At 32.4% G+C, this 15,807-nt stretch overlaps 1 protein-coding gene across 1 annotated transcript; it reads right to left on the bottom strand.

Moving 5' to 3' along the window:
- Positions 1-283: 283 nt before the first annotated feature.
- On the bottom strand, positions 284-9,831 carry LOC138348257 (uncharacterized). The gene has a single exon (XM_069297024.1). It carries the CDS (start codon positions 2,241-2,243, stop codon positions 1,083-1,085), a length of 1,161 nt encoding a protein of 386 aa, XP_069153125.1. The 5' UTR covers positions 2,244-9,831; the 3' UTR covers positions 284-1,082.
- Positions 9,832-15,807: the final 5,976 nt, after the last annotated feature.

The raw sequence follows: 15,807 nt of genomic DNA, 5'->3' as shown, positions 1-15,807 counted from the left end.
AACATCTAAAACCATTACATAAAAAACTTAAAAAAGATGTAGAATATCATTTTGATGATAAAGATAAAAAACATATAAGAAATATTAAGAATTTATGTAAAAAATTACCAAAACTATATTTTCCTGATGAAAATAAAACATTTACTTATATTGTCAAAACAGATTCAAGTGATCATAGTTATGGAGGAGTTTTAAAATACAAATATGAAAAAGAAAAATTAGAACACCATTGTAGGTATTATTTAGGATCTTATACAGAAGCACAAATAAAATGGGAAATAAATAGAAAAGAATTATTCGCATTATATAAATGTTTATTAGCATTTGAACCATATATTGTTTACAATAAATTTATTGTAAGAACAGATAATACACAAGTAAAATGGTGGATAACGAAAAAATTAGATGATTCAGTTACAACAAAAGAAATAAGGAGACTAGTATTAAACATACTAAATTTTACATTTACAATTGAGGTAATAAAAACTGACAAAAATATGATTGCAGACTATTTATCAAGACAGAGTTACACAGCCAGGACAAGATAATGTTATGGAAAACATACTCAAAACCCTAAGTACACTTTGTACAAAAGTGGACAGTATGGGCTTGAGAATTCAAAAGCTAGAAGAAAAGGAAGAATCTACAAGTCAGCAGCATGACTATAAAAATGCGGAGCTCAATGGAGGGGTGGAAGCGGTTTTGTTATTTTAGAGTAGAGAGTAGATTGTTGGAAGAAGTATATTTTATTTATGAAGGCAAATGCCCCTTATATAGACATACATAATGACCTTTCATCCTTGTTAAAGGACGATTGACCTTTACTATTTACACAGTTACTTGACTCTTACTATTTACACAGTAACTTGACTCTTACTATTCATGGTACTATTCATGAATAGGATACTGACACTATTTACTTTACAACTTTTTTACAAAAAACAAAATAGACTTTGGCCAAATGGCCGACATACTTTTTTCTTCTTCATTTAATGGCCTTTACTTTTTACATGTGGCCGACAATAATTATGACTAATTTACATATATTTTATGTCTATCTTTTCCCTATTTTCTTTCTCAGCTTACTCCAGTTGTACTTCTGGAATTATGTCATCACCTTGGTTGCACTTGGAACATATATGGTCTGGGTAATTGTGTCCGACTAGCTTGCAATATCTCGTCATTAGTTCTTCGGATATGAATCCTTGCTTTATTGCTCTAGTTGTTGGCGTAGCTTCTAGTTTTAACAGGGTCAAAATCCTTTTTTGGACTTCTTCCATATCTGCTTGTCTTATTTCTTTCGAATTGGCATATATCACTAAGTGGTCTCTCGAATAGTAGCTCCATATGGCGTTGCCTTGTAGATAGTTATTTGCTAGCTCTTGTATAATAGTTGATAATCCAATTATCCTTTTATTGGCATAGAAACTGGGTATCTCAACTCTTATTATCTCTGGCTGTTGGCCTATATCTTCTGGGATTATCATTTCTCGTGTTAGCCCAATTTTGACTATCTGGATCATTGGCTTTATTTCATCATAGAGTATCTCTGCTGGTGCTTTGTAGAATCTTATGAAAAATAAGTTTCCTTTTGTTATCTTTTTATATATTAAAAATGCTTTATGGACCTCTGGGATTCCTCTTATCTCTTCACCTGTATATGTATAGACTGTATTTAATAATCCATAGTTATAACAAGTTTTAACTAGGTTTGGATTAGTTTTTGATTGTGCAATTAACTTGTTAGAGCCTTGTAGTTTTTGGGTTAGGTAGTCTTGGATTTTTTCTAATGTTGTGGTAGATTTGGGTTTTTGATTTAAAAAATTTTGTATTTTGTATAGGTTTTCAATATATGTTCGGGATATATGGTTGTATGTTTTCTTCTCTTTATGCAGGCTAGTTGCATAGGTAGATGTTTGTGGTGTTGAAGCATCTACTGTCTGTATCTTTGGAGTAAATGGTTTGGTAAATATGCTATTTAGGTTTATGTTTTTTGGTGTAGGTTTCTCCATAGCTTTTTTGCTTGTACCTGCAGCATCAGTAATGTCATGGGTTTTAAGGAGTTTCCCAACGTCTCCTTTTAGCTCTGGTTGTTTTTCATCTGCCGAACGACGTAGCTCCGCATTTTTATAGTCATGCTGCTGAGTTGTAGATTCTTCCTTTTGTTCTAGCTTTTGAATTCTCAAGCCCATACTGTCCACTTTTGTACAAAGTGTAGTTAGGGTTTTGAGTATGTTTTCCATAACATTATCTTGTCCTGGCTGTGTAACTCTTTCTTTATAAATAGTCTGCAATCATATTTTTGTCAGTTTTTATTACCTCAATTGTAAATGTAAAATTTAGTATATTTAATACTAGTCTCCTTATTTCTTTTGTTATAACTAAATCATCTAATTTTTTCGTTATCCACCATTTTACTTGTGTATTATCTGTTCTTACAATAAATTTATTGTAAACAATATATAGTTCAAATGCTAATAAACATTTATATAATGCGAATAATTATTTTCTATTTATTTCCCATTTTATTTGTGCTTCTGTATAAGATCCTGAATAATACCTACAATGGTGTTCTATTTTTTCTTTTTCATATTTGTATTTTAAAACTCCTCCATAACTATGATCACTTGAATATGTTTCGACAATATAAGTAAATGTTTTATTTTCATCAGGAAAATATAGTTTTGGTAATTTTTTACATAAATTCTTAATATTTCTTATATGTTTTTTATCTTTATCATCAAAACGATATTCTACATCTTTTTTAAGTTTTTTATGTAATTGTTTTAGATGTTCTGCTAATTTTGGTATATAGTCTCTTACCTGATGTACTAATCCTAGAAAGGATTGTAATTTCTTTTCTGTATTTATATTTTCATCAATAGTAATTATTTTTTGTACTATATGTGTTTGCATCTTTATTCCTTTTTTATCTATTTGTATTCCTAGAAATTCTATCTGTGATTTCATAATTTCTGCTTTTCTTTTACTCAAACTTATACCTGTATTTTTTACTATATGTATAAATTTTTCCAATAATCTTATATGTTCATCTTGTGTTCTAGAATATAACAATATGTCATCTATATATACGATACAATTTTCTAGTTGGTTAAAACAGTTATCCATAAAATGTTGGAATCTACCTGGTGCATTTTTATATCCAAAAGGTAAAACATTCCATTCATAGAAACCTTGCGGTACTGTGAATGCTGTTAATTGTTTAGATTCTTCTTCTAGTTTTAGGTGGTAAAATCCTGATTTACAGTCAAATTTACTGAAATAATTATATCCTTGTATTTGTCTTATTTTTAGTATTTTGTTTGGTATTGGAAAATTGTATGTTTTCGTTTTAGCATTTAGATTACGATAATCTATGACCATTCTGCTTTTACCTCTTTTTTGTTCACTATGTTTTATAACTATAAATGCTGGACTTGTATGTTTAGTATTGCTTTTTTGTATGTAATTATTTGCTAATAATTCATCTATATGTATTTTAAATTCGTTTAAATCATCAAAGTTATATTTTAATGGTTTCTGTGTTATTATGCTATTTTCATCTATTAACTCAATTTTTACTTTTGTCTTATGTTTTTCCCATCCTCGTAATGGGTCTTCACTATATAATTGTTCTAGTTGTTCATTAATTAATTTAACTTTGTCTATAGCAAATATAATAATTTCTAATTGTGTTATTTGTTTATTATTTATATTTTCCATTACTTGGTTTATTTTTTCACTTCCTTTTATCCATTCCATAGGTTTTCGTTGTTTATTATTTACTCTTTTTGCTCCTATCTTATTTCCGCATGGTGTAGTAAGCCACCAATGTGTTTTTGTTATTATATGTGGATAAAATCTATCTAGAAATGACATTCCTAATAACATATCTTTTGGAGTAAATTCAAAATTATACATATCTTCTATTGTTAGTATCTTATCCCATATTTGTATTTTTATATTTTTTGCTTTATATTTAATCATACTTCCTTCATTGTTAAATCCCGTTACTACCATAGGTGTTTTTAATTTTTCCCATTTATCTTCTCGTAAGCAATTATATTTACATATATTCGCTTCTGCTCCTGTATCTATCATAGGGGTATAATATCTGTTGTAATATCCTTCTACTATAATTTTTGTAAGTATAAATATTTTCATTAATCATTTTGTTCTTTTTATAATTATTTTCGTATTTTGACAAGTTATTGTTAATTGTTCATTTTCTATGTTGTATGGTTTAACTTTTTCTAACCATTTTATTCCTAATGTAATATTATGATCTCCTTGGTATATTTTGAATTGTATTACTAAGGGTATTCCTCCTATAATTATTTCTTTTTCTGTTGTTTCTTCATTCGTGTTCACTATCTCACTAGGTAGTCCAGCGCATGTATGTCCTGTTCTTATAATTTCTTCTTCTAATACTAACTCTCTTGTTATATAATTTTCTTCTTGTCCTGTATTTATTAATATTTTATATTTTCTTTGGTCTATTATTCCTGTTATGAAATAATGATATGGTGTTATTTCTTGTTTATCTAATAAGCTTTGTGGAATTTCATATTTTCTTTTGGATGTACTCATCCTTGATGAGATAGCTCTTGTCAATGTATTTGGTACGCTTGAAGTGCTTAATCTTTCTTTTACTATCTCTAAATCTTCTTCTATATCAATTTCTTTATAGCTATAGTCATTATTGTCTACTATAGTAATTATTTTTTCAAAAGGATTTTCTATTTTTATTTTATTAATTTTATTTCTTGCTGTTATTTTATGCTTTGTTGTTAATATATATAAATTTTTACATCTTGCTGTAAATAATTTGCTCCCTCGTGCTAGTTCTATTCCAGACATTTTCCAATATAGAACTAATGATCTATCTATATTTTTATCTGGTAATGATACTGTATAATTAGCACTTATTGTAAACTTAAATTTTTGATATATTAAGTTTCCTTTTACTGCACTAATTATGCTTTTTTCTATAGGGTGTACAATTCTATCATCTGCTAAATATATTTCTATAGGAGTATCTATTCCTTCTCTAAAGCAGGCTTTTATTAATATTTCTGTTCCTCCTCAATGTACATATTTTATTGGTGTTTTAGCTTTTATATCTTGTATTTCTTTGTTTATCATTCTTTTATTTATTATAGGTATATATGCTTTTCCTCTTGTGTATTTACAATCTATGATATGTTCTTTTTGACTAACTACATAGTATTCTTCTTTTTGTCTTTTAAACTAATTTCTTAAAATAGGTATTTCTAGTACTTTTTCAACACTTAAATCTAATTCTTTTCCTTTTATTTGTTCAAATATCGTATTATCAAATATAATTTTCTGTTCTGATGATTCTTCATCTTGATATTCTTCCTTAGATATTATTTTTATTTCATTTTCAGACATTATATTTTTTCATCTGTTTCGTTATTATCTATGTTAATATTTTCTTCTTCATTCTCAGTTTCTATGTCTGATACTTCATATATACTATCATTTTCACTTAATTCATAATCTATGTACTCTATTTGCATATATTTTTCATTTTCTATAATTAATTCTGCTACTTGTTTTCTTTTTGGATTTTTGGGTAATTTACAATCTTTAGCTATGTGTCCTATCTTTCCAAAATTATAACAAGTACATTGTGATATTTTTCTATTTGGTCTGTATGGTCTTTTTATTTTATGATTTTTTACATAATACCTTCGTCTTGGTTGTTTATATTTATATATAGTTTTGTTTTTTCTATAATTTTTATATCTTTTAGATTTTTGTTTTTTAGTTGTGCATCCAAATTGTGGTGCCATTTTATTTTTACAACATGATAAATTTTTATTTAATACTTTTTTCATTTTTCATTTTTCTTTTTGGTTTTCACATAGTTGTATGAACCATTGATTTAAAAATTTTATTCTAGATCCTAAAGTATCTACCATTCCTTCATTATCCCAATCCTTTATTACGTTTGTACTAAATGGTTCTGGTAATTTTGTATAATATTGTTTTCTTATTTCTTTTGCTTCGTCTAAATTGTATTTAGCTTTGTAATAATATTCTTTAAATGCGCAAGTATATTCTTCTAAGTAACACATTTTACATATACCTAATTTTATCATAAGTTGTCTATTTATTATTTTTTCTCTATTTTGTTCTCTTATATCTGTAGTCATGCCTCCAAATTCATTTCTTATTGCTGATTCATATTTATCTAGTATATCTATATTTGTTGCTGATGGGGATCCATCCATCTTCTTATCATTTCTAAGTACTTCTAAACTTTCTGGGGGTAGATTTTCTATCCATAATTTTGCCGTTCCTACGAATGTTCTTTCTATATATCTTGGTGTTTTTGTTGTTTCTATTTTATTATCTATTAACTGCTTGGATATATTTCCTGTCCATAGTAATATTGCTTTATTTATGTCTGTGACGCAATCTAATTCTAAGAAATTATATTGTTCACTTATTGGTTTCGGTATCCAATTCTTATTTAATCTACTGTTCCATATTGCATTATTTCTATCTGATTGTTGATAACTTTCTGTATAATAAGTTGGTGGTGTCCCCCTAGGACTACTTCTAGGGCTATTTTTGGGACTATTATCTGGGGTTTTTACTCTTGACGTACTAAGTCTATTCATATCTCCTGTGTTTATTTCTAATTTTTTTGGTTTATTTATCTGTTCTAGAATTTCTGTATATGTTTCACTTATATCACTTATTTCCAATTGTTGGTCATTTTCATTTCCGTCTATTTCATTTACTTCAATATCTTCATTTAGATCTTTTAGATCTTCATTTAGTTTCTGTTCCATTTGTTTTATTTCATTTGTTAATTCTACCTCTTTATCTTTTTGTTTTTGTTTATTTTCATATAATAATTTTAACCTAGCTAATTCTTTTTCTAATTCACTTATTTTTGTATTTTTTATTTCTTCTAAATTTTGTACTTCTTGTTTTGCTTGTGTTTTTATTTTTTCAATTTCTCTTGATTTATCTATTTCTTCATTTTCTTTTGTTATTCTTACCATAGCTGTTAAACTATCTCCTATTTTTTTATATCTTCTTCCTAGATTTGAAAATATTATTTTTATTATCATTCCGTCTTGATTTTCGTATGTTTTTTCTCATACTGCAAATTCTTCTTTATTCACTATAATCTATGCATTATATTATGCTGTAACTCATATTCAAGACAATCTAATTCTAATTTTAACATGAATATATCTTTTCTTTGTGCTAGTAGTGATTTATTACATACTCCTGCTAATATGTTTTCTTCTAATCTTCTTTTTCTATGTTGTAATTCTTGTTCTTTTTCAACCATTATTTCCATTATTTCTTCTATTAATTGTTGTTTATAGATTTCTCTGTTCATACTGTTTTTTCAAATAGCAGACATATTTATATTCTATTTTTGAAATTATGTTTATCAATTGATCTTTTCTATCATTATCTGTTTTGACTAGTTGTGATAGTTCATATTCTACATATAAAGATATTAATTTTTTCCATATTTTTCTTACCTTTTTATCTATCTTAGTTCTTTTTATTTTAGTATTTTTATTTATATTCATCATAACTTTTTATATAATATTTTAAAAAGCTTACTTAATTTATCTGGATATCTAATCTTTTTTAACCTGTAATTCCTACCATATCGCCTTAGCCAATATTCAGTCATATTTAATCTCCTATATCTAAATCATCATATAAATCATACATATCATAATAAAGCTCATCTTGTATACTTTGTATGGTTAACTCAGTCCAACCTTGGGTTGTTATTTCTATTATCTCATACGTTAATAATTTATTATAAATTTCTCTTTTTATATCAGTATTCAAATTTTTTAGTATATAGTGTAGTAATATCTTATAATCAACATTATCGTCTAATAGGTATGTTTCCATTTTTATTATTTTCATTTTTCACTAAAACTTTATTCCTTCCAACCTCTTAATAAATTATACTTGCTTATTATGCAAAAATAATAATTTAATAATCATCTCGTCTGGTCACTACTACATCTTTCTTCTTTGATTAGTTACCCTAACAGCGCCTCCACTTTGTTTACTCCCCTAAACGGCCTTCTCTGCCTACCAGTTTCAACCTTAGGATGGCATAGTCTGGGCATACTTATTCGAAGAATATTTCTGTAGCAAACTTTGTAAAGATGGTTATTATAACATTATTCAAACATGATAAACAATTATAATTAACAAGAGATTTTCAAGAATAAATTAATTTAGCTACTCATAAATATAAAATGGTATACCTGTTTTTGTAGATCATCTGTCATAGTTGATTTATTTTCCATGATTATTTAATTATCTAGCTCTGATACCAATGGAGGGGTGGAAGCGGTTTTGTTATTTTAGAGTAGAGAGCAGATTGTTGGAAGAAGGATATTTTATTTATGAAGGCAAATGCCCCTTATGTAGACATACATAATGACCTTTCATCCTTGTTAAAGGACGAACAAATTGTCTATGACAAATTGCCATTAAACTGCACAACATGTAAACGTCTGGGTCACAAGGAGAAAGAGTGTAGACTCACTATGGAGATCAAAGGTGGATTGATCAATGCAAAAATAACGAATAAAGTTTGAAGGAGATTCGTAATTAATTTTGGATGAGAAAAAGAATGTTCGTTCAATAGAACAAACTAGGAATGAGCTAACATTGCCAAATTCATCTAACATGAATTTTGGAAAGATAGTGTACATGACCTTAAAAAGGAGAAGCACACTACAACAACTAGTCAAGAAATAGTTAACACACAAGGCATCCTGCTTCTTACTGCAATATCTGCACTTATTGAAGATATTGGAACGCTGACTAGTAGGATAAACAAGCAACTTGGTGTGGCTGCAACAGATTCTTCCACTCCTATACAAATTAATGTTGAGGCACAAAATAATGCAGATAAGAACTCTAGGGAGATGATTATTAGATCAGAAGTTTCTACATTACAGTTACCGTCTAGATATATGAATGATGGACAGTTGGGTTAACCTAATGCAATTAGGGTAGCTAAACCAAATTAAGATGAAGCAAACAAGGCACTTCTACAGTAGAATAGATATATGTAAATAAAGAGACTCAAAATAACTAAATGACTTACTATCCATCTATGAAGCCGCTAAACATACTATGATGAATGTCGGGACAACCCCCAAAACATTCTTTGAGGAAAAGAGTGGAAAACAATAACAAGGATCATCCAGAATTCAATGAGGCTCACCACTGACTTTGAGTGCTCAAACTGATAAACGAGACGTTGGATGCCGATCATGGTTACCTATGTGTTCATCATAAAACAATGTCAATCCACTAGTATAAGTACATTAAATGTACGAGTATGTGAGTTTAATCGCTAACAATGAGTAAAACCTAAAAAGAATTAGATGATCTTACCTTCAATATGCTCAACTAAATGCATATAAAATAATAAAAATATTTAGTTCATTAATGGAAATGCAATAAAAAATCAATTTTACTTTTATATGAACATAATAAAGTTCTGTCGGAGAATCTATGACCGACAACCATCACTATGAGCATAATTGGTGATACAACGTCTTGCCGACGATGAAAGAATGGTCATATACTTTGTCATCCCATAGAACTCCTTAACTTAGTTGATCCACTAGCTTAACTTAAGTGATCATCTAAAGAGTATTACCCATTAACACCCATGATTGACAAATGATTTACATGGGTCCTGAGATAATATGAAGTCTTATCCCCACATGGATGCTCAATACATCTCCCAATACATACTTTAACTCATGATTTTAAAATAATTTCCTTTCTTTGGGTTGTGATAATTGCTCAACACAAGTTTTAAAAGATCTCTTGGAATTAATGTTTTATTTTCTTGTTAAAAGCTTTTGTCGGAAATCTTAGTTTCCTTTTTACTGAAATGTAAAATCATTTATAAACTTTCTAGGTAATTCTTAGTTCCCTTATATCCTTGATAAATGAACTAAACTCTTTACTCTTTGCTTGACTTGAAACTTTTGATCTTAATCAACTCTTTAGGTAATACTTAGTTCTCTTATACTTTTTTGAAGGAAAGACTTCAAATTTTTACACTTTTTCAACTCGAAACTTGATTCTTGAAAAGATGTTAAAACACTTAAATAAGACTCTTGGAAACCTTATGAACTTTAGTTTGACTTAGTTCTTATCCTTAACACTTAATTTCTTAAACATTGATCTTAACTTTTCTTGAATTGGATTATGGATTCAAGGTTCTTGATTAATGGATGATTTCATTATGTTTAGATGTACCTTAGAATATTGGATGACTAGGAGTTTTAGGCAAATCTCTTCGGAACCAGTATGAAAAGATGGGGAAATAAAGGTGTCTCTAGGTATCGTTGGTACTCTTAGAAGCGTGGAGTGGAAGAGCCTAGAAGACAACATCTCTTCTGAGGGGCTATGGCTGGCGTGTCACACTAGAGATTGAAGGATACAAACTGTCCTGAGGGACTCTTTTTGGTGCGGCAAACCAGGGCCTCTCAGAAATTATTTTCTTCTTTTCTTCTCCCATTTTCTACACTAAACATTTTAAACTTTGATGGATTTTTCCTCCAATCGCTTAGTTTTACTATAACCTCATCAACCAATAGATTATACCTTAAAAACAACCAAGGAATATAAATCAAATCAACTAAGGGAATAATACAAATCAACCAACAAAAGATCATTCATTGTTCTTCTAGATCTGCAATATTCATCATTAAAAATACTTAAAATTTGCATAGTTGAAAAAGTTTGTGCGTTGGTGTCATGACCCAAATCCGGGCCGCGACTGGCACCCACACTTACCCTCCTATGTGAGCGAACAAACCAATCTAAACCTTAACATTTCAATGTAATAGCAACAGAAAGTAATGCGGAAGACTTAAACTCATAATTAAAAACCAATTCAATAACTATCAATATTCAACATCTATTATTCCCAAAACCTGGAAGTCATCATCACAAGAACATCTACTTTAAACTACTAATTCTAAGAGTTTCTAAGAAGCTAAAAATACATAAGAAGCTAGTCCATGCCGGAAGTTCAAGGCATCAAGACATGAAGGAGAAGATCCAGTCCAAGCTAGAAGCGTTAGCTCACCCTGAAGATCCGGTGTGACGAAGACTGGCTTGAGTTACTGTTGAGTCGAAGATGACGGCACGTTTGCTGCACTCCACAAATAACAAGAAAAAAAACATAAAAGTAGGGGTCAGTACAAACCACGGGTACTGAGTAGATATCATCGGCCAACTCAAAATATAAAACAGTATGCATCAAATATTATCGTAAATCAACTATAAAACTCAACATGTAGCAACAACAAGTACTATAATCATCAATAAGTACCATCAAGTTCATCCATGAGGGCTCAAGCCTCAACACCATACTCGTTTGGGAATTAATTTTATTAAGTTGAGTATATTATCATCTTTCAAGATTCATTATCTTTCCTCCTCTTGTGTCGGTACGTGACACTCCTATCCCCTACCACTATTTGTCGGTACGTGATACTCCGATCCCCTACATGTGTCGGTACGTGACACTCCGACTCCCTACATGTGTCGGAACGTGACACTCTGATCCCCTACATGTGTCGGTACGTGACACTCCGATCCCCTACATGTGTCGGAACGTGACACTCCGATCCCCTACATGTGTCGGTACGTGACACTCCGATCCACTAATACTATGTCTCGGTATGTGACACTCCCATCCACTAAATCTATGTGTCGGAACGTGACACTCCGATCCACTAAATCTATGTGTCGGAACGTGACACTCCGATCCACTAATATCATTCTGTAAATCATCAAGCCTTCTCTATACCAAGGCATTCTCAATCCCAATTACTTTAATTCATCAAGCCTTCTTCTATACCGAGGCATCATCAATCCCATTACTTTAATTCATCAAGCCTTCTTCTATGCCAAGGCATCATCATTAATAATGTATATTAAAGTTTCTTTTCAAGATTTGGGATTCAATATTTTTATCATGCTTATCTTATCACAATCACATAATCATATTCATGCAAACATACAATTTAGCATATAGTAGGGTTTACAATACTTCCAATACATATCATTCTCTATTAAGAGTTTACTATGAAAGCATGAAAATCATAACCTACCTCGACCGAAGAATTGAAATCAAGCAAGTTAATCCTCAAAGCTTGGTGTTTTCCTCTTCTTCTCGATCGCTTCTCTCTACTCGTTCTCTTTCTTTTTCTTTCTATTTTCTTATTCAAACCCTCTTTCTTTTACCCTAATTAGTATATAATTAAGAAGAAAAGATGGCAATAATACCCCACAAATTAACTTAGGGTTACCTCTTTTAACTCCCATGAATTTGAGTTATTAATATAAACCCACAAAATCTATAATTAAGGAAAGAATAGTCCAAAAACGTCCCTTAAAACTTCACCAGAAATCCGACTCTGCCTGGGATTTGCGCAACCTGTGACGGGCCGTCGTGCCTGCGACGGTCCGTCCTGCAGGTCATCGCAAGGTTCAGAGACCCAATATTTCCACCAAGGGTCTGTGACGGTCCGTCACACCTGTGACGGTCCGTCCTGCCATTCCGTCACAAATTTCAGAGATTCGATTTCAGTACCAAATTTCAGAATTTTTAAGTGTTTTGAAATGAGACCCTGTGACGGTCCGTCGTGGGGTTCGTTGCTTCTGCTAGTTTTTCCAGAATTGAAGTCTGTTGCTCAAAACGACTAAACGGGTCGTTACATTAGATACCAATTTACCCATCGTTCGTCCCCGAACGATCAAAAGAAGGAAAACAAGGGCGAAAAGGAGTACCTGAATCTGTAAACAGATATGGGTATTTTTCTCGCATATCCGCCTCCTTCTCCCAAGTGGCTTCTTCAACCGGTCGATTCTTCCGTTGCACCTTGATGGATGCAATCTCTCTTGACCTCAACTTGCGAACTTCTCTATCTAAAATAGCAACAGGCTCCTCCTCATAAGACAAGTTCCCATCAAGCAAAACTGAATCCCAACGGATAATGTAATTTCCATCCCCATGATATCTTTTCAACATAGACACATGGAATACCGGATGTACTCCGAACACCCCTGGGGGCAAGGCTAACTCATAAGCCACTTCCCCTACTCGCTTGAGTACTTCAAATGGTCCAATGTACCTTGGACTTAGTTTACCCCTTTTTCCAAACCGCATCACCCCTTTCATGGGCGAAACTTTCAACAAGACTTGTTCACCTTCCATGAACTCTAAGTCTCTAACCTTTCGATTTGCATATTCTTTTTGTCTACTTTGCACCGCTAGAAGCTTTTATTGAATAGACTTCACTTTTTCCATCGAATCCCTCAAAGGTCAGTACCCAAAGGTCTAACCTCGAACGAATCAAACCAACCAATGGGAGACCTACATCTCCTACAATACAATGCTTCAAATGGAGCCATATCAATGCTTGAGTGATATCTATTATTGTATGAAAACTCCGCTTAGGGTAAGAAGCTATCCCAATGGCCACCAAATTCTATCACACACGCACGAAGCATATCCTCCAGCACTTGAATCGTCCTTTCAGACTGACCATCGGTCTGAGGATGGAACGCAGTACTAAGGTCCAACCTAGTACCCAATTCTGCATGCAATGTTTTTCAAAACTTAGAAGTAAACTGCGTACCTCTATCTTATATGATGGATAGTGGAACCCCATGCAAGCGCACCTCTTCCGAGATGTAAAGTTTGGCTAACTTTTCTGCATTGTAAGTCACCTTGACCGGAATGAAATGAGCAGATTTAGTTAACCTATCAACAATCACCCAAATGGAGTCATACTTACCCATTGTCTTCGGAAAACCAACCACAAAATCCATTGCAATTCTTTCCCACTTCCATTCCGGAATGGGCATTCTCTGAAGTGTTCCTCCGGGCCTTTGGTGTTCATACTTTACTTGTTGGCAGTTTGGACACTTGGCAATAAAGTGACCAATATCACGCTTCATTCTACTTCACCAAAAGTGTTGTTTTAGGTCACGATACATCTTGGTTGCACCCGGATGTATAGAATACCTTGAACTATGAGCCTCTGTCAGAATAGTGGTTATCAAATAATTGACGCGGGTTACACATACCCTTCCCTTAATTCTCAAAACACCTTCCTCATCGATTTGTGCTTCCTTAGCCTCTCCTCGCAATACCTTATCTGGGATTCTTCTTAGTTTCTCATCATCAAACTGTTTTCCCTTAATTTTGTCAAGAAAAGAAGATCTTGACTCCACAGAAGCCAACAATCCTCCCTTCTCATTTACTTCTAATCTCATCAAGTCGTTAGCTAGAGTCTGAACCTCTCTAGCTAATGGGCTTCTAGAGGCTTGCAAGTGAGCTAGATTTCCCATGCTTCCCGCCTTTCTACTTAAAGCATCTGCCACAACATTCGCCTTCCCCGGATGATACAAAATGGTGATGTCGTAGTCCTTCAGTAGTTCCATTCATCTTCTCTGTCTCAAGTTCAAATCTTTCTGAGTAAAGACATACTGAAGGCTACGATGATCCGTGTAGACCTCACACTTAACCCCATATAAATAGTGTCTCCATTGCTTTAATGCAAAAACTACCGCAGCCAATTCCAAATCGTGGGTTGGATAGTTACGTTCATGCACTTTTAATTGCCTCGAAGCATAAGCAATCACACTCTTCTCTTGCATTAGTACTGCACCCAAACCCGAATAGGATGCATCACAATAAACAATGAAGTTCTTACCCTCTACTGGCAAGGTAAGGATAGGTGCGGTAGTCAACAAGGTCTTGAGCTTCTAAAACCTTTCCTGCCATTCGTCCGACCATACAAATGGAACATTCTTCTTAGTCAAGTTCGTCAATTGGGAAGCAATAGAAGAGAATCCCTTGACAAATCGGCGGTAGTAGCTAGCTAATCCAACAAAGCTCCTTATTTCTGACACATTAGTAGGTCTTATCCAATTTTTCACTGTTTCAATCTTAGAAGGATCCACCATCACTCCATCCTTAGAAACCACGTGTCCCAAGAAGGACACTGCATCTAGCCAAAACTCACACTTAGAGAAAATGGCATAAAGCTTTTTCTCCCTCAACATTTCCAATACCATTCTCAAATGTTCTTCATGTTCCTTCTTGCTCTTTGAGTATACTAATATATCATCAATAAATACGATCACGAAGAGGTCTAAATATGGATTAAAAATCCCCTTCATCAAGCTCATGAACGCAGCAGGGGCATTCGTTAGACCAAAAGACATCACTACAAATTCGTAATGCCCATACCTCGTTCTAAAAGCAGTCTTTGGCACATCCGTTGCCCGTATTTTCAATTGATGATAACCGGATCTCAAATCAATCTTAGAGAAGACACAAGCACCTTGTAACTGGTCGAACAAGTCATCAATGCGGGGAAGAGGATACTTGTTCTTAATAGTTACTTTATTCAGTTGTCTGTAGTCTATGCACATCCGAAAACTCCCATCTTTCTTCTTTACAAACAAAACCGGAGCACCCAAAGGAGATGCACTTGTTCTAATGAAGCCTTTGTTCAATAACTCTTGAAGTTGTGCTTTTAACTCTATTAACTACGCGGGAGCCATTCTATAAGGGGGTATAGAAATGGGGCGAGTACCGGGTTCAAGATCAATACAGAAGTCAATATCCCTATCCGGTGGCATACCAGGAAGATCTGCAGGGAACACATCCAAAAACTCACGAACCACTGAAACTGACTTAATCGAAGGTACTTGGGTAGTGTCATC

Source organism: Solanum lycopersicum, chromosome 1, assembly GCF_036512215.1.
Source record: "Solanum lycopersicum chromosome 1, SLM_r2.1".
NCBI classification, from domain to species: domain Eukaryota; kingdom Viridiplantae; phylum Streptophyta; class Magnoliopsida; order Solanales; family Solanaceae; genus Solanum; species Solanum lycopersicum.
Note: the sequence above shows the minus strand (reverse complement) of the source record. Positions and strands in the feature narration are given on the sequence as shown.

Coding starts and splice junctions, on each gene's coding strand:
- LOC138348257 (XM_069297024.1), bottom strand. CDS start 2,243: ATGGAAAACATACTCAAAACCCTAACTACACTTTGTACAAAAGTGGAC.